We start from the raw sequence: 23,333 nt of genomic DNA, 5'->3' as shown, positions 1-23,333 counted from the left end.
TAATGTGTTCATGACAGAGGATGTTACAATTACCTTGTTTTTATTAGTAAAATGAGAAGAAGCTAATATTAAAATGTTTGCCATTTCAAACAGGTCTTCCCAGTAACTGCTGTGTTTCCTGACACGAGCTGTAGTTCATTCACCACATAAGACCATCGCCAGTCTATGCACTATTTTGGATTATAGTCTATATCTGAACTATTTATTCACAATGGTAATAGGGATGACACATAAAATATTACATTGGATGGCTCTTTTGCTGGGCAATTTCACTTTCATGTTATTTAGCTGCCTTTCTTTTATGAAGTGATTAATTTCAATCAGTACACCAACCCCTAAATCTTCTAGAAAAAATGGTTACAGGTTTACAGATAGCCAGTATGCATAACTTTAGATCAAAGGACTTTTGAATATGTTTAAGTAATTTTTGATTTTACTTTAATTAAATAGTTAATTTTTGAATGGAAAAGTTAATCAAATGTATATGCTATATTGATGTAATCCTGCTAACTAAAACATTTTGTACTTCTAGAAAATAAGAGCTTTGAATTTAGGATCTGAGGGATATATTCATTCATGCTTCTGAAGAGTGGCAGCTGGTGACTTCAAATCAAAGGGGAGCTGCAGGAGACAGCTGAATGTATGTGGCCAATGGGAAGGGGTGTGGCCAACTAGAAAGGGGCACAGCTATACTCAAAACCACAAAACTGGGACTTTAATTCAATACGCTGCCCTGGGTGCCAAACCCTCATTATGGGAGTCCAATCAAGACAAAATGAAGTGGAGAAGAAAAAAAAAATTTCAATGCATTGGCTACATGACAGCTTACTTAATATCTAGATGGAAACAAAAAGGTTGCGAGGCATGAAAAAATAAATTACTTTTTAAATACATTATTGGAATGCCAGTTGAAATAAAGTATAAGAAACAAACAGCACTCAACTCAACCACTTCTCCTTGCACTGCAGTTCTAATTATGATTTATATTCAGCTTTATAAACCTACCAAGTAACATGCTGAAAGTAGCAAACTCTGTAATACTGATTACCCCCCTTGTAAAAATGTTTCTTATCCAAAAAAGACCTGCTGCATTGCTGCCTTAAAAAAAGTTATCTACTTGGTTCATGGGGAAAACATGATCAAAGTAAAAAATGAACAGCAAACAAGAAACAAGCTCAAGATAAATTGCTTAAATGATTACTGCACAGGTTATGGACCACACAAGATAGACTGGCATTCTGTTTAGTTTACAGGTAAAGCCTGCAAAGATGACTGCAAGTCTCCAACAAATGTAATGAGACTCTGAAAATACTGCAATCCTGTCCTTTATTACAAATACTGTCATATGCCTTTCAATACCTAAGGCTTATATGTTATCTAGTTATGTAAATATTTTCTGCATGGCAACAACAAAAAGGCTTTCAATGTTGATAATTCTTTAACAGTATGCTTATTAAAATCTACTTGCATCTTACAATCCCAGACAAGCTTACTTGATGGTCATTAGAGCATTGCTACTTAAACACAGAGCAACAGGCATTGCAACAACATGCATTTTCTGAATAATAAGAAGCATAAATCAACAGTATAAAAATATGACAGAAAACCAGAACATTCTGCAAAATTAAGGATAGATGAAAAGCCACTGTAGTACTTGTGTTTACCTTGGATGGGGGGATACTTGGCATACTTATACTGCATAACTGCTCCTTGCCTTACTTGGACACATCCAGAGTCACTACATGGGGGAGTGGGATACAAGTATGTCACAATTTGAAATGTCTCTGGCTGACAGTGATGGCCCTGACTTATTTGTCATACCTCTCAACCTCAGAGCAAGAAATCTGGAAAAAGCCATAAATAGAAGTGGGACAAAGGCCCAAAAATAAGGATGAATATTGCTCTTATAAACTTAGAAGGATAATAAAATAGTAGGTATTGCATTAGTATGAATTTTCTGAAGGGTATGAACTCTGAAACTCAAATGTCTGTCATTATTTTCTAACTTCAATCTTTAATGATTTGCCACTAATTTGCCAGAAAACCACAATTTTATGACAAAATGGACAAAAAATGTGATGCAAAAATATAAAATAGCCACACAATACAGCTGGGAACCTGTCAGAAAAGGGACAATTTTTAATAGTAGTACTGTTAAGCTGAGCAGGTGACAAAATAAGAGAATCTATGTGCATTTCTAAAATAAAAGTAATCTGCAGCTCTGATCATTAACATTATTTATTAATTGTAAACCCTACATGTTTCTTCCAAAATTGTCATTTTGCGGAGGGATTATTAGGGGGAGAGCAACTTTTTCAGCCAAAATTGGGGACAGTTGAGAGGTTTGGATATACCTAATTCTATAAAGCGATTTATTTGCGTGTACCTCTCAACCTCAATGCAGGAAATCTGGACAATGCCAAATATATTGGGGAACAAACAAACAGTGCTAAAAGTTGCTCTTGTATAAACTCAGACAGTTGATAGAATAACAGGTCTTGCTTTAGCATGCTTTTTTCTGAAGGGTATGAAGTCTGAAACTCAATGTCTGTCATTCTTAAGTGACTTCAATCCTAAATGATTTGCCACAAAACCACAAATTTTATGAGGAACAAGCCAAAAATAAGAAGCAAAAATCTATTCATTCTGCAAAAATCTGGACACTTGAGAGGTATAGTTCAGCCAGGAGAATTGTGCAGCAGAAATCCTACATGATGGACTTAGCTCTCTAGGTGTGTACAATAAGTACCCCACCAAAATAAAAATGAAGATCAAAGAGAAGTGATTGCTTCAATCTGGATTCATCACTTTCAGTAGCATTCAGACTTAGTGAAAATATTCAGTAACAAAAAAGTTTGTGCTTGTAGACAGTTGATTTAACTGGTTCCTAATCAAACACATCCAACCAAGAACTGGGAGGGGCGTACCTGAGCTGATCAGATAATCAATAAACACCTTCCTGATTTGTATTAAATTATATCCCTTGTTTAATACAGTACAGTTGTTAGAGGGCATTTTTTTAACACTCTTTTTATTAGGATTATGGCAAAACAAAAATAACAACATCCAAAACATCTCTATAACAGAAAAGATCCTACATACTACAACTAACTATATACAAGTCTCATCTATATCTAATTGGGTTGAATACTTAATTATGAGGTATTGTCATGACAAAATGTATTCGGATATCAGTTTCCAAGTATCCTTCTGTGCCGTTTTTTGCTTCATGGAATAGCATATATATTTATGTGCCCAAAGTTGCTTTCTAGCTATTTGTTTAAATCCTTCCCATGTTGTAAACAATGAAACAAAATGCATGCACCAATAATGATAAAACTGACCAATTCAGAACATTTCCATCTTAAAAGTCTACTCAAACTTCTACAATCCACCAGTATCAGTAAATATGAACAATCTCTGCAGAAGTAAAATTCATCAAAATAATTCCATATTAAAGATATCTGTAACTAATGAAGAGGTTGCTACTAGCAAACAACTTTATATTTCATTGTTTCATCTAGAAATAAAGTGCCTGTTGCCCATGAGGAATACATTGCCTATGTTGCATTAAAAATGATAAGCTAGTAATATTGCAATAGGGAATAGATGGCAAACTGATAAAGAGTTCATAGTTACTAGGTATCTCTGCCAAAGAGGACATTCTCAGGACTGCAGCATCCACCCCCTTTAAATGTACAACACAGTACAGTAATGCATCTACATACTGTGGGAGTAGAACCCACAGCCTTTGCAGTGAAAGAAAGTACACTACCTGTTGTGCTATTAACAATACAAGTAGACTTGGCATAAGCAGCATTAGACTTCTCTTCAAGCTCTCAGCTCCTTGTAAAATCCACTCGACACTCAATTGTATCACTCGACTTTGCAGCACAAGAAATCTGGCATAAGCCAAAATTTATTGGGGGGAGGGGAGCCAAAAGCCCAAAAAACAGAGACACATTTTAAACATTGCTTGTATAATCTTGGAAAGTTGCCACCAGGAATATTGAATTGGGACATTTTACACATACACACACACACACACACACACACACACACACACACACACACACACACACACACACACGCACACACACACCTTTGCTTGCTTCAGTTCCCTGTCTGTCTGAGATTGTTCCTTGCAGAGCTTCTGAATTAACGTTACCTGTATATATTCCCTACCAGTGAGAATGCTTGCTTCCAAGCCATCCCGTCAGTCCGAGAGTGGTTCTGATATATTCCTTGCAGAGCATACATCTGAGGTCATGCAGAGCTTCTGAATTACAGCATCAGTCTGAGGTCAAACAAAAAATCTGAGTCTGGAGCCGCCATTACTCCCTTGCAGCAGTCAGTCCATCAGTCCGAGGTCAAACAAAAAGTCAGAGTCTGAAGCCGCCATTACTCCCTTGCAGCAGTCAGTCTCAGAGTGCATGTGTACTGGAAGCCAGAGTGCATCATTTACAAGCCGGGAGTGCTGGGAGCCAATCAGTTGCTCTGTAGAATGCAGACATTGCAGTCCGTTTTCCTTGCATTCGATGCAGTTTGTAACCACATAGACTTCTGGGGCATCTACACTGATTGCCTTCTGTTTGTAATCCAGACTGGTTAGAGGGCAGTCTGGATAGGAAAGCACACATGTGCAGAACTTGCAGCTAGATTTCTGTTCTTTTCATTTTACAGCTGGGGGGACTGCAAACCTGCAGTCCAATAACACTAGCCACCCCTGCTTCTGAATCAACTGCAATATTGGTTTAATTTCTAAAATAAACAACAAATAGGACTGTACAGCCCTGCCTGTCCCAGTTACACTGAAGATAAACGTATTATTGATATGCAAGTGCACATCTGGGTTATGAAACTTGCACTTTACTATGGCTATGGCTTGAGATGGGAACCACAGTTCTGTTAAATAAAAAAATTGTGTGAGTTCTGCTAATAAAGCAGTTTCCAAATGTTGTGTCTCTCTGATAATAGTCTGAATCATCTGATATAGCTGAATAAACTGTCAGTCTAGAATGAGCCAATATTGGTGAAAGAGAAATTAGTTGACTTATCCCTTCTAGCAAATAATGGTTAACTACTATAGCCTCATCCATATAACCTGCATTTAAAAGGGGAAATTAAGTACAACCTGATATTGTATCAGACTTATCTTGATCTTTCAGAATTAATATGATTTTGGCTGGAACATTAACCTAACATTATATCTGACTTTCTTGATCTTTAAGAAATAACATTATTTTGGTCAGACCAATAATCTACCAGATTTCCCTTGAACTCTAAGAATTAATGCATTTGACAATTTCTGATAACTGAGTGAGGTTAGAATAAAAGAATACTGTAATAACTGCAGTGTAAAAGATCCATCTGCTTTTGTTGGTTATACACAATATTGAGGTCAAGACGTATAAGCCAGAAGTTTTGTGTTTTTGTGTTATTAACCACTACTTCAGTTTGTTAGTCCAAAGATTTATGTCTGAAAGAGTGACGTGTTTGGACTTTTGTGTTTGTTAACTCCTTAATACCAATGGTATGGCAGTCTGATTATATGGCTTTGTGTAAAACTCTTAAACCTTTTCATAAAGAACTCTATATGAATGTAGGCTTGATTATCTTCCTTTGTGCAAGTTTTATTTTTTTTTCCTGTGAATTTGATTATTTACCAATTTCATTAAAATTCTGGCCTATACAGGTACAACGGAATATATACATTTGCGAGCTTTTTCTGTTAGTAGGTAATGGGTAGGTAAATTTCATTTAAGTTTATTCTCAGCTGTTGCTTGGTATAGAAAAATTTGGAAAAATTAAGCTCCAGTAAAATGTCACACATTTTAGACCCCTTTTTCATTTTTATTGTTTGTAACTTATTGCTTTTTATGTATTTCATTCTGTTTACAATGTAGTTGGTAAAGATAATTCACTTGTCTTAGAATGTTTACAACTACTGGGAACTATTTTCTCTAAATTCATGAATTCAGGTTTGACTATGTACACTTATCCTTAAAGTGTTCCACTGGCAACTATTTTCTCTAAATTCATGAATTCAGGGTTGACTATGTACAGTTATCCTTAAAGTGTTCCCTCATAATCTTAGAAAACAAACACTGTGATTGTTTATTAAATACATTTTAAGAAATATTGCAACTCAGAGTAATCTGACCACATCCCTGTTCCTAATTTATGTTTATCTACTGAGGATATGAAATTGTCTGAAGTAAAGATAGTATTTATTCTGGAAAATAGTTATGAAATTCTCTGAAATAAATATTGTATCTTTTCTACAAAAATACTTAAAGTAAACACGAGTAAATATTTTTATTTGGGATTCCTATGTCCTAAATAATTTATGCCACTATAAGTGGAACAGAAATTCTTTACATTAAGAAAGTAATTTTGTAATAATAATTTTCTTCTTCACACATCCTGTTTAGTTCCAAATCCATTATTAGATTTAAAGGGATACTTCACTGAGACTTGCTAGCTGCAAGGGAAATCTTTATTTTAAAGTCTATACCTCAGACTGTGGAACATTTCCTTATTTTGCATCATGAAAGGTCACTATTCTAATCTACACTTAATTAATTTGCCACACATCCAGCTCTGGATTTAAGTATATCTATGTATTGAATTATAATGACCATATTTTTCAATCAATAAAATATTTTTAAAGTATATAACAGATTTTAATACAACACTGAGATCCATGTTAAAGTTGTTAAAAACTTCCTCCCATTTGAAATAATGTTCCCTATTTGTGTGGTTGGAAGTTGAAAGCCACAGTGAGCATTCTGAGGAATGTAATATCCCAAAGAAACTTAAGTTATAATTTCTTGCGCATAACTTGAAGTCAATGGATTCATGACTAAGCTTACCCAACTGTTCATCACTATGGTGTGAGTTACACCTGAAATCAAATTCTAGGCAATGCACTTTGCCAGAATAAGCTGTTAGTTATAGTCAAGACATCCAGTTTAGTAAGGCGAGCTTGATTCATTTCTTTAATGCCAGGAGCCTCTGTGAATGTGATAATGAAGTATTTCAATATACTCAGATAAATCTTATGTTTCTAAGAACATTTTGGCCAATCTCTGGGAGGCAAAAGAAAAAAAAAAAAAGAAAAGGAATTAAAAAATGGTGGATCTATTTGAGAAAGCACTTGTAAGAGAAAACATCCTCACCTTTAAGAAATCATTCAGTTTTCTCTGTAGCTTCAGTACTTTTATCAATGGTACAGTTAGCACTCAACAGCAGGAGCATCACCATCTTTGTCCACTACATTCTTTAGTTCTTTGAAGCTGCACTGTGAATAATATCAATTCATAGTGCACATTTTTTAACATCTAGCAACAAAAGGTTTTCTATGTATCATCTTCTTACTGAATGCAGCTGTTATGGAGGGTATCTCTACAGGTGGTCATGGTGAAATTCCTCAAGCATCTGTTTCTGAAAAGGCAAGATGTCAGGGAACAGAGTGCCAGCACTTTTTCCACAGAAAATCACAGGACGGGTGATTTCAAAGTGTGCACCGGCAATGATTCACTTATTTTGGGAGATTTTTCCCTTCTTCAAGTCGGGGTGACTTCTTATATATAAGTTGGGGTAGGGGTGTGGAGGGGTTACCACCCAGTACAAAACACTTGAAGTTAATCTTTTCCCCCTTCTGTGTTTTGGGAATTTGTTTTAAGTATCATTGTTGCTCTGGATGTGTCTTGGGAATTAGTTTTAAATATTTCTGTTGCTCTGCATTTTGCTGTTTGGTGTTTCATAGCAGGACTGTTACAGACACAGAACACAAACAAATGGACCTGATCAACTAGTAACTGAATGTTTATTGAAATTCGACCATTAAAAATGGACTGAGTGCTTTTGTCTTAAAACGTGTAGACAACTTTCAGTTATTAGTTGGTTGGGTCTGTTGTTTTGCATTTTGGGTTCATGCAGTATTTTATTTTGTTACCTGTTACAGAGACAGAATTAAAGGTGTAGTGAAAAGCTGTAATTGTTAAATATCTGCAGAAACAAATCATCTATGTAAGCACCACATGGCTAGGACCCCAGCAGGAATTAAGGTTTTCAAAAAGCCTACATTAGGGGCCACTAGCTAAGACTATTGAGACATTACATGATTCAAGCACAACAACTGCACCTTCTCCAGTCCATGGTCTCTCCTGCTACTTTTTATCAGCTTCATTTGTAATGGAGCTGTCAGTGATATGAAATGCAGACTTACATCTGCCGGTCAGATATGCTTGAATAAGCCTTGTTTAGGGAGGGAAAATAAGAGTTATCTTAACCATTGTGGGCTGAAAATGATACTTGGCAGCACTCAGGTTTATAGCAGCCATGGCTTTGAAGTGAAATGAAAAAAAGCAGTTATTCATACATGTGAGTAAATTAGTTTAACAATTACAGCTTTTCACTGCACCACTGCCTCATTACACGCATTGAAATCTGCTCTATCAAATGTAACAATTAATACCTTCTTATTCAGGTTTGCTATGAGTAAAAATATTACCACTTACTGTGAAAAAGCATTAATTTAATCAGGATGCATTTTTTGTATAATGTTAAGTATTTCATTATTTTAACTACAGATGTTTTTGTTTTATTTTTGAAGATTGTAAAATTATTGCTCTTAAAATGTTTTGTAATAATTTGGAGCTTTTCTTCCTGGGCCTCCTCTGAAAATGGGCATCTATCCAGTTGGACTTTTCCAGTAATCAAACTTCAATTAATTAATTAAGTAATTTATATGGAATTATGTTGGGATGAAACTGCTACGCTTGATATAGCCTCTGGGTCAATAGCCTAGTAATCTCATATGATGCTGTGATCCCAAATATATAAATTTCTGTGATAATATTTGTGTGAACCAAAAAAAAAAAAAGCATAAGTTGGAAGCTACAGTATCTTAAAGTGCTGTGCTTCAGTACCACCTTGCTCTCAGTGTTTCATTTCACGAGCATAGAGTCCTTTACCTCTTACTTCCTCAAATAATTCCTGGCAGCTCTTCTACTGTTGTAGTAAAGCAGAGACTTCACATCCTGAGTAAAGTCCCTACTGGTTATTTATTGACTGGTCCTTTGATTTACACACAGGCATGCGGATGTCTATCTATCTGTCTATCTATCCATCTATAGCAATCTTTTTTTTTACTCTTTTTCACGCTCTCTACATATACCTGCATGTATATCTATATGCATACACACACACACACAAACACACATGCACATGCACGCACACACGCACACACACACACACACACACACACACACACACACACACACACACACACACACACACACACACACACACGTGTTGGTATGTGTGTGTGTGTGTGTGTGTGTGTGTGTGTGTGTGTGTGTGTTTATTTGTCTGTTTAGCATAGCTACTACAGTCTGTTAACAATGTCTAAACTTTACCTTTAAATTTATTCCCGCCAATGAAACTCTTGGAAATTTGCACTTGGACTTCCAATGGATGCATCCTAAGTCTTTTGGCAAAATCAGGTTATTTATTTTATTTATTATTTTACATTTGTTTACCGGGAAAGTCCAACTGGACACAGGTCCTTTTTCAGTGGAGGCCTGGGGAGAAAGCTCCAGATACATTTTAGACAGTTCTACACAGGTCAACGATTACAAATCACATATTACACAGTTCAGGGTTTTACAGGTCAAAAAAGTACAGATCATTAGGTTATATAGCATAGATATCTATTAATAATAGTTGGCAAAAAATGACATACAGCAGAAATACAATGAAAAACATTTGCAGATATTTTCACATATCAGAACACAATGAGGAACTGTAGTAGATAGTTACATATGTACATAGTGCCAGTATAATACTTCATATAGAAGCTTTGAATGTTATTTGACAAGTATAGTGTTTTTAGTATATATTCAGGTAGATGGTGCAATTATAGTAAACATGTTTGGCAGATTATTTGCTCTATGGAAATTAGATTGAGATTAGGTTTAGATGGGGGATGAGTAGCTGAACAATGCTTATCCTGGGGAGTCACAGGAGCATAACTAGGAATCCATAGAGTATGCTTTGAGAAGATTTTTGAATTGGGTAGATGAGCAGATGAAGGTTAGGTGGTAAGGTAAGGAATTCCAGGCTTTAGCTGTGGAATAGCTAAAGAGAGATTTTCCTACATCATTGTTATGTTTAATGACTTCTAGGTGGATTTGGGTGCTGGATCTTATGGTTCTAGTGGTGGAATAAGGTATAATGACATTTTGTAGAGCTGGAGTTTTAGTTGGTTGGTAGTAAATTTTAAGTGCAAATGACAATCGGTTGAGTTTCAATAGCTGAGGTAGCTCAAGCCACCCCAGTTGCTTGAGAGCTACACAGTGATGGGTCTTACATGGGGTTTTAGTAGCAAATCTAGCAGTCTTGTTATAGCAGGTTTCTAGCTTGTGTAGGTCAGTTTTGCAGAGATTAGTAAGTATTGGAGATGTGTAGAGGAGGTCAGACAGCAGATGTGTTCTGGCTATGGTGGCTTTAGTTTGTTTGGTAAGAAAATTTTTATTCGATAAAGGAGACCGAGCTTTTAATGAACCTTTTTGATAGTTTGAGCTATATGAATGTCATACTTAAGGTTGCAATCTATTTCTACCCCTTAGAGTTTATGGGAGGTAGGGCTGATTGTTATTTTGTTACTGGATATGATGGTGGAGGTATCATATGGGAGACTGGATCTACCTTTGTTGAATAGGAGAAGTTTTGTTTTATTTGGATTCAGGATTGGCTGAGAGTTAGTGAACCAAGTCACGGCTTGAGAGAAGGACTGTTGAGTCAGGGAGTGTAGGTCATCTAATGTTTGTGCTGCACTGTTATATCCCCACAGTTCAAACAATGGTACCTATCTTTAGAACACTATGTTTTACTAACAGAAGCATAAATGGAATATTGTTCAGCACAATCAAATCTTTGCAGTGACTGTGTTTATTGCACTCTAGGTCTACAAATGGATTTTTAAGAAAACTGCAAATAACATATAATATCTCAGTAATCACTCCTACTACAAACATACTCTCATCAGGAATTGAATGACTTAGCCGTGAGCTCTCCTATGAGACTATGCAGTTCTGTCTGTGTCACTTGGATGTTGAGATAGTTCAAAACATTTGAAAATTATGACAATATAAATAGTATATGAACAACACTGAGCATCTCTTTAGCTGCACTACACAGAGGTCAAATATTTATTCAGTTGTATTGCCCATCAAATAAACTTTAAGATGAAATATTTAAACTACTTGCATGTAGGATGACATTAGAACTACTAATCTAACTAAGAATAGGAATCAGTAGATGCCTAGAAGCATCTGTAGGATATTCCTAGAGAGATTCCTGGAGGTATAATCAGTGTTCATTGAGTTAAATCTTGTGTTTTTTTAGATATCATCCTGTTTATCAATGTTTTATCAATGACAGCAATCTGCAAAAGTAATTAAAGATACTTTGAAAAAAAAATACTTACTTGCAGGTGTTGTCACATCAGGCACTGAAATGAAAAAAAAAATAAAATGAATATTTATATATTTGGTTTAGATGAAAAGACATTAACTATGTAATTACAGCTGCGATGTAATGCATGACCAGCACATTTTGATGAGTCATCATCTGACAAAAAATAATTGACTTTACTGACATTCATTTTCTAAAATGTTATCTTCCTATCTGAAGTGATACTACCTAAGTCTTCTCTTAGAGTAAATACAGAATATAACAGGTTAGAGAATTCCTGAGAGTGATGTGCTTATTTCAAGCAACGTACTGGCATACAAAATAATTAATATAAATGTCAGTTAAATATTCATTAACTTTAAATCTTTTTCCAGGTATCATTTTTTTTTTCACAAGAAGATAAAATACTAATTCAGAGTGTGCTGTGCGGCTCAAGGAGTGTAGAATGCATCTCAACCAGCTTGAATGTTTACACTTTAATGAACAAAAATACACTTGTTGGTACACCCCACATTATGTAATTTGATGATTTTTCTGTTTGTTTCAGAGGTGTAAATATTACAGCATATTATATTCAATATTACATGAGCAAAATGCACCAAGTGCAATTACTGAAATCAGATGCTTATTTTATAGGGGTTCCTGTCTTCTCTCCCAGTTGTACATACCTGTTTTTTTTCCTTGCAGTAAACAGGGCTAGTAAATGCAGTCATGAAAAACAGCAATTTTGAGACATATTAGCCACAATAAGGAATTAACTCATTGTTAGTTAATTTGCATGTTGTGTACCGCAAGTGCTAATCAACGCAATTCTCACCAGTGGTGGCCCATGCAGTGCTTTGCACAGGCACCCCCATTCAGTCCCCTGGTACACACACCATTTACACTGAGTTTATAACAGGACTTCAACCTCTTCTATGATGTTCTTCTTGCAGAAAGTTTTTTTTCCATTTAAACTTCCTATGAGTTTTATTAACTCCTCCTCCATGTTCTCTGAATTTCAATTTGTTTCCCTGCTATCATCCTCCTTAATATCATTGCTTCCAACATCTAGTATGTGGCTTGTCAGTCAGTGGCACCCTGTTATATACTTTATAAATCAAAATGTTGTTATCCTGAAGTTTTACTTTTGCAAACTGTAGCCAGTTGTTCTTACCTCGCTTTTCTATCCACTCAGACAAAACTCAATAAAACCTACAGCACAGTCAGTGCTAGGTTGGCAACTAATAGACTTTCATTTGTTATAAAAGACATGCCTTCAAAGGCCTTTAATTCTTCTATTAGAAACCTTTTAATTTCAGGTCCTTTTAATTTCATCCATCTGTAACCCAAGTGACAAATTAATATGCAACTTTACTGGAAAGTTACAACCACCACAAGATAATCTACTACCCAAGAAATCTTTAAGAATAACATTCTATCATTTGCTCTAAATGGAAAATATGAAGAAAATTACTCACAGGTTATTTATAGGAAATATCGCATACTTTTGATACCGATAGGTTAATATTAATGTGTTCATGACAGAGGGTATTACAATTACTTTGTTCTTTATTAGAAAAATGAGAAGGAGCTAATATTAAAATTTTTGCCATTTCAAACAGATCTTCCCAGTAACTGCTGTGTTTCCTGAAATAAGTTGTAGTTCATTCACCACATAAGACCATCACCAGTGTACCTATGCACCAATCCCTCTGCAGCATTTCAAATATTTTGGATTATAGTCTATATATGAAATATTTATTCAGAATGCTAATAGGGATGGCACATAAAATATTGCATTGGATGGCTCATTTAATGGACAGTTTCAGTTTCATGTTATTTAGTTGCCTTTCTTTCATGAAGTGATTCATTTTAAAAAGTATACCAACCCCTAAATCTTCTAGAAAATATGGTTACAGAGTTATTGATGACCAGTATGTACATCATAAATAATAATGTTTTAGACCAAAGGAGTTTTTAATACGTTTAGTTAATTTTTGATTTTCGCCTCACAGCAAGAGGTTCTCCGGTTCAATCCTCAGCTGGGGTGCCTTCTGTGTGGAGTCTGCATGTCCTCCCTGTGGTCGCGTCAGTTTCCTCCGGGTGCTCCGGCTTCCTCCCACATCCCAAAGACATGCTGTAGGTGGATTGGACACTCTAAATTGGCCCTAGGTGTGAGTGCGTGTGTGTGTGTGTGTGTGTGTGTGCCTTCTGTGGAAGGTTGGGTGCCGGGCTGGCAACTCAACACCGTAAAACTCCACTGCCAATCATGAGCAGACAGGTGATCCACTGTGGCGACCCCTAACCAGGAAAAAGCCAAAAGAAGAAGAAAAAGAAGAAGTTAATTTTTGATTTTACTTTAATTAAACAGTTTAATTTTTGAACAGAAATATTAATCAAATGTATGTGCTGTATTGAATTAATCCTAATAAAACATCTTAAACATCTAGCAATTTAGAAGTCAGAATTTAGGATCTGAGGAGTACATTCATTTATGCTTCTGAATTAACTGCAGTATTGGTTTAATTTCTAAAATAAACAACAAATAGGACTGTACAGCCCTGCCTGTCCCAGTTACACTGAAGATACACTTATTATTGATATGCAAGTGCACATCTAGGTTATGAAACATGCACTTTATTATGGTTACAGCTTGAGATGGGAACCACAATTCTGCTAGGCCTTCTTAAATAAAACATTGTTTTTCAAAGTTAAATGTCTTTTGTGTGAGTACCACTAATAAAGCAGTTTTCAAATGTTGAGAACCTTGTTTTGTGTCTCTGTGATTATAGTCTGAATCATCTGATTTAGTTAGATAAACTGTCAGTCTAGAATGAGCCAACATTGGTGAAAGTGAAATTACTTGACTTATTCCTTCTAGCAAATAATGGTTAACTACTATAGCCTCATCCATATAACCTGCATTTAAAAGGGGAAATTGACTGCAACCTGATATTGTATCAGATTTCTCTTGATCTTTCAGAATTTGTATGATTTTGACTAGACCTGTAACCTAACATTATATCTGACTTTCTTGATCTTTAAGAGATAATACTATTCTTGGCTAGACCAATAAGGTACCAGAAATTCCTTGAACTCTAAGAATTAATACATTGGCCTGTTTCTGGTAACTGAGTAGGGGTGGAAGAAAATAATACTGTAATAACTGCAGTATAAAAGTTCCATCTGCTTTTGTTGGTTATATACAATATTAAGGTTAAGACATATAGGACAGAAGTTTATTTTTTTGTTTTTGTTTCATTAACCACTGCTTCAGTTTGTTAGTCCAAAGATTTATGTCTGAAAGAGTGACGTGTTTGGACTTTTGCTGCTTGCTAACTCCTTAATACCAATGGTATGGAGTCTGATTCTATGGCTTTGTGTAATAGTCTTAAACCTTTTCATAAATAACTCTGTACGAATGTGGGTCCTTTGTGCAAGTTATATTTTATTCTATGAATTTGATTATTATTTACCAATTTCATTAAATTCTAGCATATACAGGTACAATGGAATATCTATATTACTGACGCATCTTCTGCTAATAGGGAGGTAAATTTCTTTTAAGTTTTGTTCCCAACTATGGAAAAACTTGGAAAAATTAAGCTCCAGTAAAATGCCACACATTTTAGACCCCTTTTTAGTTTTCACTCTGTTTGTAACTTTTCACTTTTGTTTTTATGTAAATATTTAATTTTCTTTACAATGTAGACTATAAAGATAATTCACTTGTCCTGGAATGTTTACCACTGCTGGAAATTATTTTCTCCAAATTCATGAATTCATGTTCAACTATTTACACTTATCCTTAAAGTGTCCCCTCCTAATATTAGAAAACAAGTACTGTGATTGTTTAAATAAAATGTAAGAAATATTGCAACTCAGAGTTGTTTGATCACATTGCTATTCCTAATTTGTGTTTATCTACTGAGTGTATTAAATTGCTGAAATAAATATTCTATTCTTGAAAATATTTATGAAATTCTCTGAAATAAATACTGTATCTGTTCTAGAAAAAATACTTATTTTAGGGTAAACATGAGTAAATATTTTTGTATAGGATAATATATCCTAAATAATGTACACAACTATAAGTGGAACAGAAATTCTTAAGATTAAGAAATGCATTTTGTAATACTAATTTTCTTTTTCACTCATCCTTTTTAGTTCCAAATCAATTATTATGTTAAAAGTCCCAGGCTATTATTAGAATCTAAAGGGATACTTTACGCAGACTTGTTAGCTGCCAGGAAAATCCCTAATTTAAATGGGGGCATAAATAACTCTTATTACATACTTAGATGATTGCCATTGATTCTGGGTGAGCAAGGTTCTATCTGTTCGTCCTTTGATTGGTTGCATGAGATTTATATTATTAACACTACCATTTTTGTTTTTGCCTTGTTCTAAATTAGAGGAATAAGCACATATTCTTTTTCTGATGTCCCTTACAACCAAATTTATTTCCTGAAATAAATATGTTCCATCTTCAACCTTGTCAAATAATAAAGAGCATGGCTCTCTTAACTGGGCTACTGAACCCACTACCATTAGCAAAAACACATGTAATATATTACCTTTTCTCTAAACTCATTCAATAATACAGTTTTTAAAATTATTTTGTTTATAAATTAAAGATTACTGGCCTCTATAATTGTATATGATATAATGACGCTACAGACCTCCACTCCCGTATATTCCATTCTAGTATGGGTAAGATCCAACTCCCACAGCAATATAATGATGCAGAAAAAAAAAATGATTGTTGGAACATCCTGGATCCAAGACTATCAAAGCTCTATCCAGGCTGCTATCACTAAGTTTTATTAAGAACCATCCTTCAGAAATTATTTCTTCTTCACATCACATATTAGGACTGAATGATAAGCTTCAGAACAGACTTTAATAAAATGCCTTTGATGACTAATCTGAATAATATCTTCTTCCTTTTGAAAGCATTTTACCCATACTCTAGTTATTACGTGAAAGAGGGATACTTGTGTTGTCCATCTAGCTTTAATTGCTTTTGGGTTTCTAATCCCATGGTTCCCATTCCTAAATCAGGGTATGACTAGAGTTCATGAAATTAGTATTGTTTCAGTCTTTCATGTTTGCCAAACGTGGTCTTTGCAGCAACCACAACGGGCCCAGAATTGAATCCCTCTGCAATTCATATGGACCAACATGTATTGGTTGGATGTCTAAATATGACTGTAAATTCTTTTTTATGAGACCCTCATTTTTCTTCTACTATTGCAACTGTCTGGGTATCTTTCTTCTACTTTTAGAAAATAAGTAAATATCTAGCAGAAAAGCAACCCTACCATGACTATGAGACTGGTGCCCTAGGCAGCCACCAAGTTCACCTAAGTAAATATATAGCAGAAAAACACCCCTACCATGACTATGAGAGCAGTGCCCTAGGCAGCCACCAAGTTCACCTAAGTAAATATGTAGCAGAAAAGTACCCCTACCACGACTATGAGAGCAGTGCCCTAGGCAACCACCACATTCACCTTTCTGCAAGGCTGGTCATGCTGCCACTGTTAGGCCTTTGTCCAGCAGAAAGAGGGAGGTGGGCAGAGACAGGATTATTGATACCAAAAAGTGTATCCTACCTCTTGGTAACATGCACTGCCAGTAAACAAAATATTTGCTATTGACAGTTATTGCTACTTTATCACTGACATCTACTGCTGGTGTTTAATATATATTTTTAAAAAGGTGCCCTTAATACTAATATTTTAAGGTACTGAGGCTATATTCAAACTTGCAACTCACAGTGACTAGCACAAAATAACAATATCACTGCAACAGCAATTATGATAATCAAACAGAAAACCAAATATGTGAGGTACACTTAAAAAAACTGCAGCTGGCATCCATTAAGCACCTGGGACTGGCTACAGTGTTGGGTAGCAGAGAAAAACTAAGCCACAGTTAGTAAGTTGTCTGATTGATAATCTGGAAAGAATTGTAACAGACCCTTTCCATCAGACTGAAGTGCAGGTCAGTTGTTAACGATTCCTTCTAAGGGAAAAACAGTACCTTCAGACAGTTAAATAGGTGCTAATATTACATACAAGCAAAATCATCGCTCTTTTATGCAAGCAAGAGTTACCTAACATTTACTATCTATACTAATTTGATGTTTAAACTGATTAGCATATAACATTTATTTGAGAAAAAGAAGCAATATTGATTATTCATCTTTTCATCTGAACTTAAAAAAGCTGCTAGTAAAAAACATGCATCATGTACCTTAAGGATCTTCTAAATGCCATTTATAGGGACTAATATAATTCAAATGCTATATCCAAAACAAATAAACATTATGTCTCTGTTCCATAGTTTATGCTAAAATAAATAACTCAGTCTTCAAGAACTCTGAAGAAATTTAGCCAAGTTTCTGCTTCTTTCATATGAATAAAACATATTTTTTCTATATTTGTTTTTTCCTTCTTTGCCTATCCACCAACAACCCTCTTCTAGAAATCTTGAGTCAATTCATTCCCTCAGTACATAGACCTCAGCTTTCATGGGTGTACATAGACAATCAGAGGAAACCATTATCCAGGCAACCATATAGTAGTCTGTACCCTTGCCTAAATCTCTCCAGGTGTGCATTTTCCAAGGTGGGAATTGCTTTGTCCCCATACTTGAAGGTCTGGTTTCACCCCCCCCCCCCGCCCAGGCCAGAGCTGTGTGTGTGTGTGTATTTCAGGAGTGAACCCTATTAATCCCATGGCCAGGGAACTAAATGAAAGTTGCACCTTAATGATTTTATGCCAGAGTGCAAGGGTGTTTCTGCTAGCTTTTACCCCTATCATAAATGGCTGACTTTGATACTCACATCACCACAAGGGCCTAGTATTCCCTTGCATTAAATGCAGATTATTCAAGCCACACTGTTAATTGGCATTGACCACTTACCCCCTTCCCACAGTGTCTTTAGTGACTGTGCTGCTAAAATGATTCTTTGCTGTATATAACTTAGTCACGGCTTTGTCATTCTACATCATGGAGCAAACAAAACTGTCTTGTTCCATTATGAACTTTATCTACTTTTGCTAAAAGTGAAAGACAAAGATTTAACTTTGCATTTTTTAATTTATATTTTTTATGCTTTTTTCATTTTAAATCATAAGATTTGTCTGAATTCTTCAGATTGAATGCTCTTCTAAATGATTTCATCTTTTAAATGTCTGAACACCTTAATTTGCTGTTCTTTGACATGTAGACTGCTGACCATCGATATACTGAACGGACATATTTCTCACAGCTGGACTAGCAGCTTTAGCACATCTGTTCTAACTGGTCTGATGGCACAGAAGGAAGGTGTGTCTTTGGCTACTGACAGCCTGAGCTAAGGAAAGGACTTTGGCTGCTGGCATGGTTGGCAGAAGGATTGGATACATGGCTGGCAGCCAGCTGTCCTATCCTTTAGGGAGAATGTGGGGATTTCCTGATGCTTGTGTGAGTTCTACTGGACATCAGGAGTCCTGCAGTTCATCCCAGCTTAATGCAGAGAGTAATAATGATATCAAAATGTTATTGCACTAGCTGGGCCCACAACTAGGGCAAATAGTGGGCCATTAGGAGAATGATGACTCTCAGGCTCCATGCTCACTGCTTCCTCACTGGTGCATCAGTCCCTGGGGTTAGTAGAGAAGGAACACTGAAGACAACCAACCAATGAGTCAGAGAGCCTACCCTGTGAAGGGTCACAGCAATTAAGGCATCCAGAAATGAGTTATAGGGAGAAGCCAGGGAAGAAAATCCTGAGATTGTACAGAGTTAGGAGAGCAAAATAAAAAAATATATATATAACAGGACCATCATTGAATGATTACTGTTTTCTGGACTGTCTCATAGTGCTCTGCATAGTGGTCACATAAGAGTGGACCGTTACTTGTAACAGGTTCACTGGAACCACAAATCCAGTGAAGAATATTGTAAAACTGGTATGATTGTCATGACTCTTAAATGTACCTCAGATTGTGGAACATTTGTTTATTTTGCATCATGAAATGGCTGCATTCTACACTTAATTTATTTGCCACACATCCGGCACTAGATTTAAGTATATCTATGTATTGAATTATAATGAGCATATTTTTCAATCACTAAAACATTTTTAAAGTATATAACAGATTTTAATTCAGCACTGAGATCCAAGTTAAGGTTGTTAAAAACTGCCTCCCATTTTTGTCTGTTGAAATAATGTTCCCTATTTGTGTTGTTGGAAGTTGAAAGCCACAGTGAGCATTCTGAGGAATGTAATATCCCAAAGAACCTTAAGTTATAATTTCTTGCGCATAACTTATGTTAACCTTGTTAACCTTACCCAACTGTTCATCACTATGGTGTGATTTGCACCTGCTACCCATGTTTTCAAATTCTAGGCAATGCGCCGAGTAAGTTGCTAGTTATAATCATGGACATCCAGTTTAGTAAGAAGAGCTTGGTTCATTTTGTTAATGCCAGGAGCCTCTGTGAATGTGATAATGAAATATTTCAATATACTCAGATAAATCTTATGTTTCTAAGAACATTTTGGCCAGTCTCCGGGAGGCAAACGATTAAAAAAAAAGAAAAGGAAGAAAAGAAATGGTGGGTCTGTTTGAGAAAGCACTTGTAATAGAAAACATCCTCACTTTAAGAACTTGTTCACTTTTCTCTGTACGATTCAGTACTTTTATGAACGGTAAAGTTAGCACTCACGATCAGGAGCATCACCATCTTAGTCCACTACATTCTTTAGTTCTTTGAAGCTGCACTGTGAATAATATCAATTCATAGTGCACATTTTTTAACATCTAGCAACAAAAGGTTTTCTATGTATCATCTTCTTACTGAATGCAGCTGTTATGGAGGGTATCTCTACTGGTGGTCATGGTGAAATTCCTCAAGCATCTGTTTCTGAAAGGGCAAGATGTCAGGGAACAGAGTGCCAGCACATTTTCCACAGAAAATCACTGGACGGGTGCAAAGTGTGCACCGGCAATGATTCACTTCTTTTGGGAGATTTCTTCCTTCTTCAAGTCGGGGTGACTTCTTATATATAAGTTGGGGTAGGGGTGTGGAGGGGTTACCACCCAGTACAAAACACTTGAAGTTAACCTTTTCACCCTTCTGTGTTTTGGGAATTCGTTTTAAGTATCATTGTTGCTCTGGATGTGTCTGGGAATTAGTTTTAAATATTTCTGTTGCTCTGCATTTTGCTGTTTGGTGTTTCATAGCAGGACTGTTACAGACACAGAACACAAACAAATGGACCTGATCAACTAGTAACTGAATGTTTATTGAAATTTGACCATTAAAAATGGACTGAGTGCTTTTGTCTTAAAACGTGTAAACAACTTTCAGTTGTTAGTTGGTCAGGTCTGTTCTTTTGCATTTTGGGTTCATGCAGTATTTTATTTTGTTACCTGTTACAGAGATAGAATTAAAGGTGTAGTGAAAAGCTGCAATTGTTAAATATCTGCAGAAACAGATCATCTATGCAAGCACCACATGGCTAGGACCCCAGCAGGAATGAAGGCTTTCAAAAAGACTACATTAGGGGCCACTAGCTAAGTCTATTGAGACATTGCATGATTCAAGCACAACAACTGCACCTTCTCCAGTCCATGGTCTTTCCTGTTACTTTTTATCAACTTCATTTGTAATGGAGCTGTCAGTGATATGAAATGCAGACTTACATCTGCCAGTCAGATATGCTAAACTTTGAATAAGTCTTGTTTAGAGAGGTAAAATAAGAGTTATCTTGACCATTACAGACTGAAAATGATACTTGGCAACACTCAGGTTTATAGCAGCCATGGCTATGAAGTGAAATGAAAAAAGCAGTTATTCATACATGTGAACAAATTAGTTAATCTGCATCACTGCCTCATTACAAGTATTGAAATCTGCTTTATCAAGTGAAAAATTTAACACCTTCTTATTCAGGTTCGCTATGAGTAACATATATAGTCCCCAGGAAAAATATACAACAGGAACCCTCCCAGATGACCTCAGCGATCACTCCCTAACCTATATTATCAGGCATAAAACTAGTTTTTCTATCCCAGCCCAAGTTCGATTCTCCCGTAGTAAAAAACATTTTGACCCCAATCTGTTTCAGAATGAACTTATGCAAGTTAACTGGTCACCTCTTAAAGCTCTCCCTATAGATGATGCTGTTAACCATTTCAATAATACCTTTCTCAACATCCTTGAACACCATGCCCCCTTGCGTTCAATACGAATGAAAGCTAAGACAGCCAAATGGCTCTCAAACACAACCAGACAACTAATCCTTAGTAGAAATAAAGCCTGGACTAAATGGCGAACCACTAAAAACATAACTGATCATCTCACTTTTAAACAAAAAAGAAATATGACAAAACAAGCCATCCTAAAAGATAAAAGAAACTTCTATACTCAACTACAACAATCTTCCCTTCACCAACCACATAAATTTTGGACCGCTATTAACACACTGCTATCCCCTGCCAAAGCTGTCACACCTAATCCACTAGGCTCTAACCCTGACTCTCCTTTACAAACAGCTAATGCCTTTAATACCTTCATTACTTCAGCTATACTAAAACTAGCTAACCAACAAAACCCTGATACCTCCAAAATATTAACCCCTAGCTCCACCTCCCCATTTCATCTTAAACCTATACCCACCTCCTATATATTGTCCTTACTTCAAAAACTTAAACCAACAACCCCCTCAGCTGACAAACTACCAGCAGAATACCTCCAACTAAGTGCAAAAGCAATAGCCTACCCCATCTCTGTATTGATTAATAGGACCTTAAAGGAAAGTACTATCCCCTCAGTATGAAAAATCTCATATATTATCCCCCTTTTCAAAGGAGGTGACTCTATGGAGTATTCAACTTCCACCCCATAGCTTTACTATCCCCTCTTGCAAAAAATAATGGAGAAATGCATCCAAAAACAGTTACTTAACCACCTACTAAACTTCAATCTCCTAGCTAACTGCCAACATGGCTTTCGACCATGCCACAGTACTACCACAGCCTTACTATCCTTCATAGACTCTATAAACAAAAATCGCAACAATAATACTCCCTCTTTAGCATTCTTTGTTGACCTGTCAAAAGCCTTTTACATGGTTAATCACCAACTCCTCTTACATCGTTTAAAATCCCTCTCTCTGGACAATCTTGCATTAAGCTGGTTCACATCCTATCTCGAAAATCGCAAACAGGCAGTTCTCTGGGACAACCATTTCTCTGATCTTCTCCCCACCTCTATAGGAGTCTCTCAGGGCTCCATCATAGGTCCACTTCTGTTTTCCATTTTTATAAATTACCTTCATTTATCCACACCCCTATCTACCTGTATTCAATATGCAGATGACACTACCATCATTTGCTCTGCCTCAACTCAGACTGAACTTCACTCCCTCACACAAAAAACCTTCACCACCATAGAGCAATGGTTCGCTAATCATTGTCTCCTCCTCAACCCCAAGAAAACCAAACTTCTCATCTTTCCACCCACACACCTGTCTCCCTCAATGGATTTCACACTCACATCCAATAATGGCACACTCATCACTCCAGACCAAACAACCAAACTCTTGGGTATTACTATTGACAACCAACTAAAATTTGACTTTCATATTAACTCAACAATAAAAACAACTAACAGAAAACTAGGTTCTCTCTACAGAATCAAATCTTGCTTAACTCCTGAAGCCAGATCTAATATAGCCAGAACCCACTTAATCTCTACCCTATTATATGCTTCCCCCATATACACTAATCTTTCTAAGTTTAATCTCAATAAACTAGCCACATCATACAACAACATTGCCAGATTTGCTACAGCCTCTCCATATA

The 23,333-nt window shown here is 36.0% G+C and overlaps 1 protein-coding gene across 14 annotated transcripts in view; it reads right to left on the bottom strand.

Annotated features, from left to right (window-relative positions):
- The window catches only part of LOC122793158 (transmembrane protease serine 11D-like), a 971,710-nt gene that overhangs the window by 320,329 nt on the left and 628,048 nt on the right, over nucleotides 1-23,333 (bottom strand). For all 14 annotated transcript variants that reach the window (XM_044060954.1, XM_044060958.1, XM_044060960.1 and 11 more), the window contains one exon: nucleotides 11,498-11,521. In XM_044060954.1, coding sequence (XP_043916889.1) covers nucleotides 11,498-11,521 — 24 coding nt within the window. The remainder of the gene's footprint in view (nucleotides 1-11,497; nucleotides 11,522-23,333) is intronic.

Source organism: Protopterus annectens, chromosome 2.part0 (genome assembly GCF_019279795.1).
Source record: "Protopterus annectens isolate FY-2018-M chromosome 2.part0, PAN1.0, whole genome shotgun sequence".
Lineage (NCBI taxonomy): Eukaryota > Metazoa > Chordata > Ceratodontiformes > Protopteridae > Protopterus > Protopterus annectens.
This window is presented reverse-complemented; position numbering and strand designations above follow the sequence as displayed.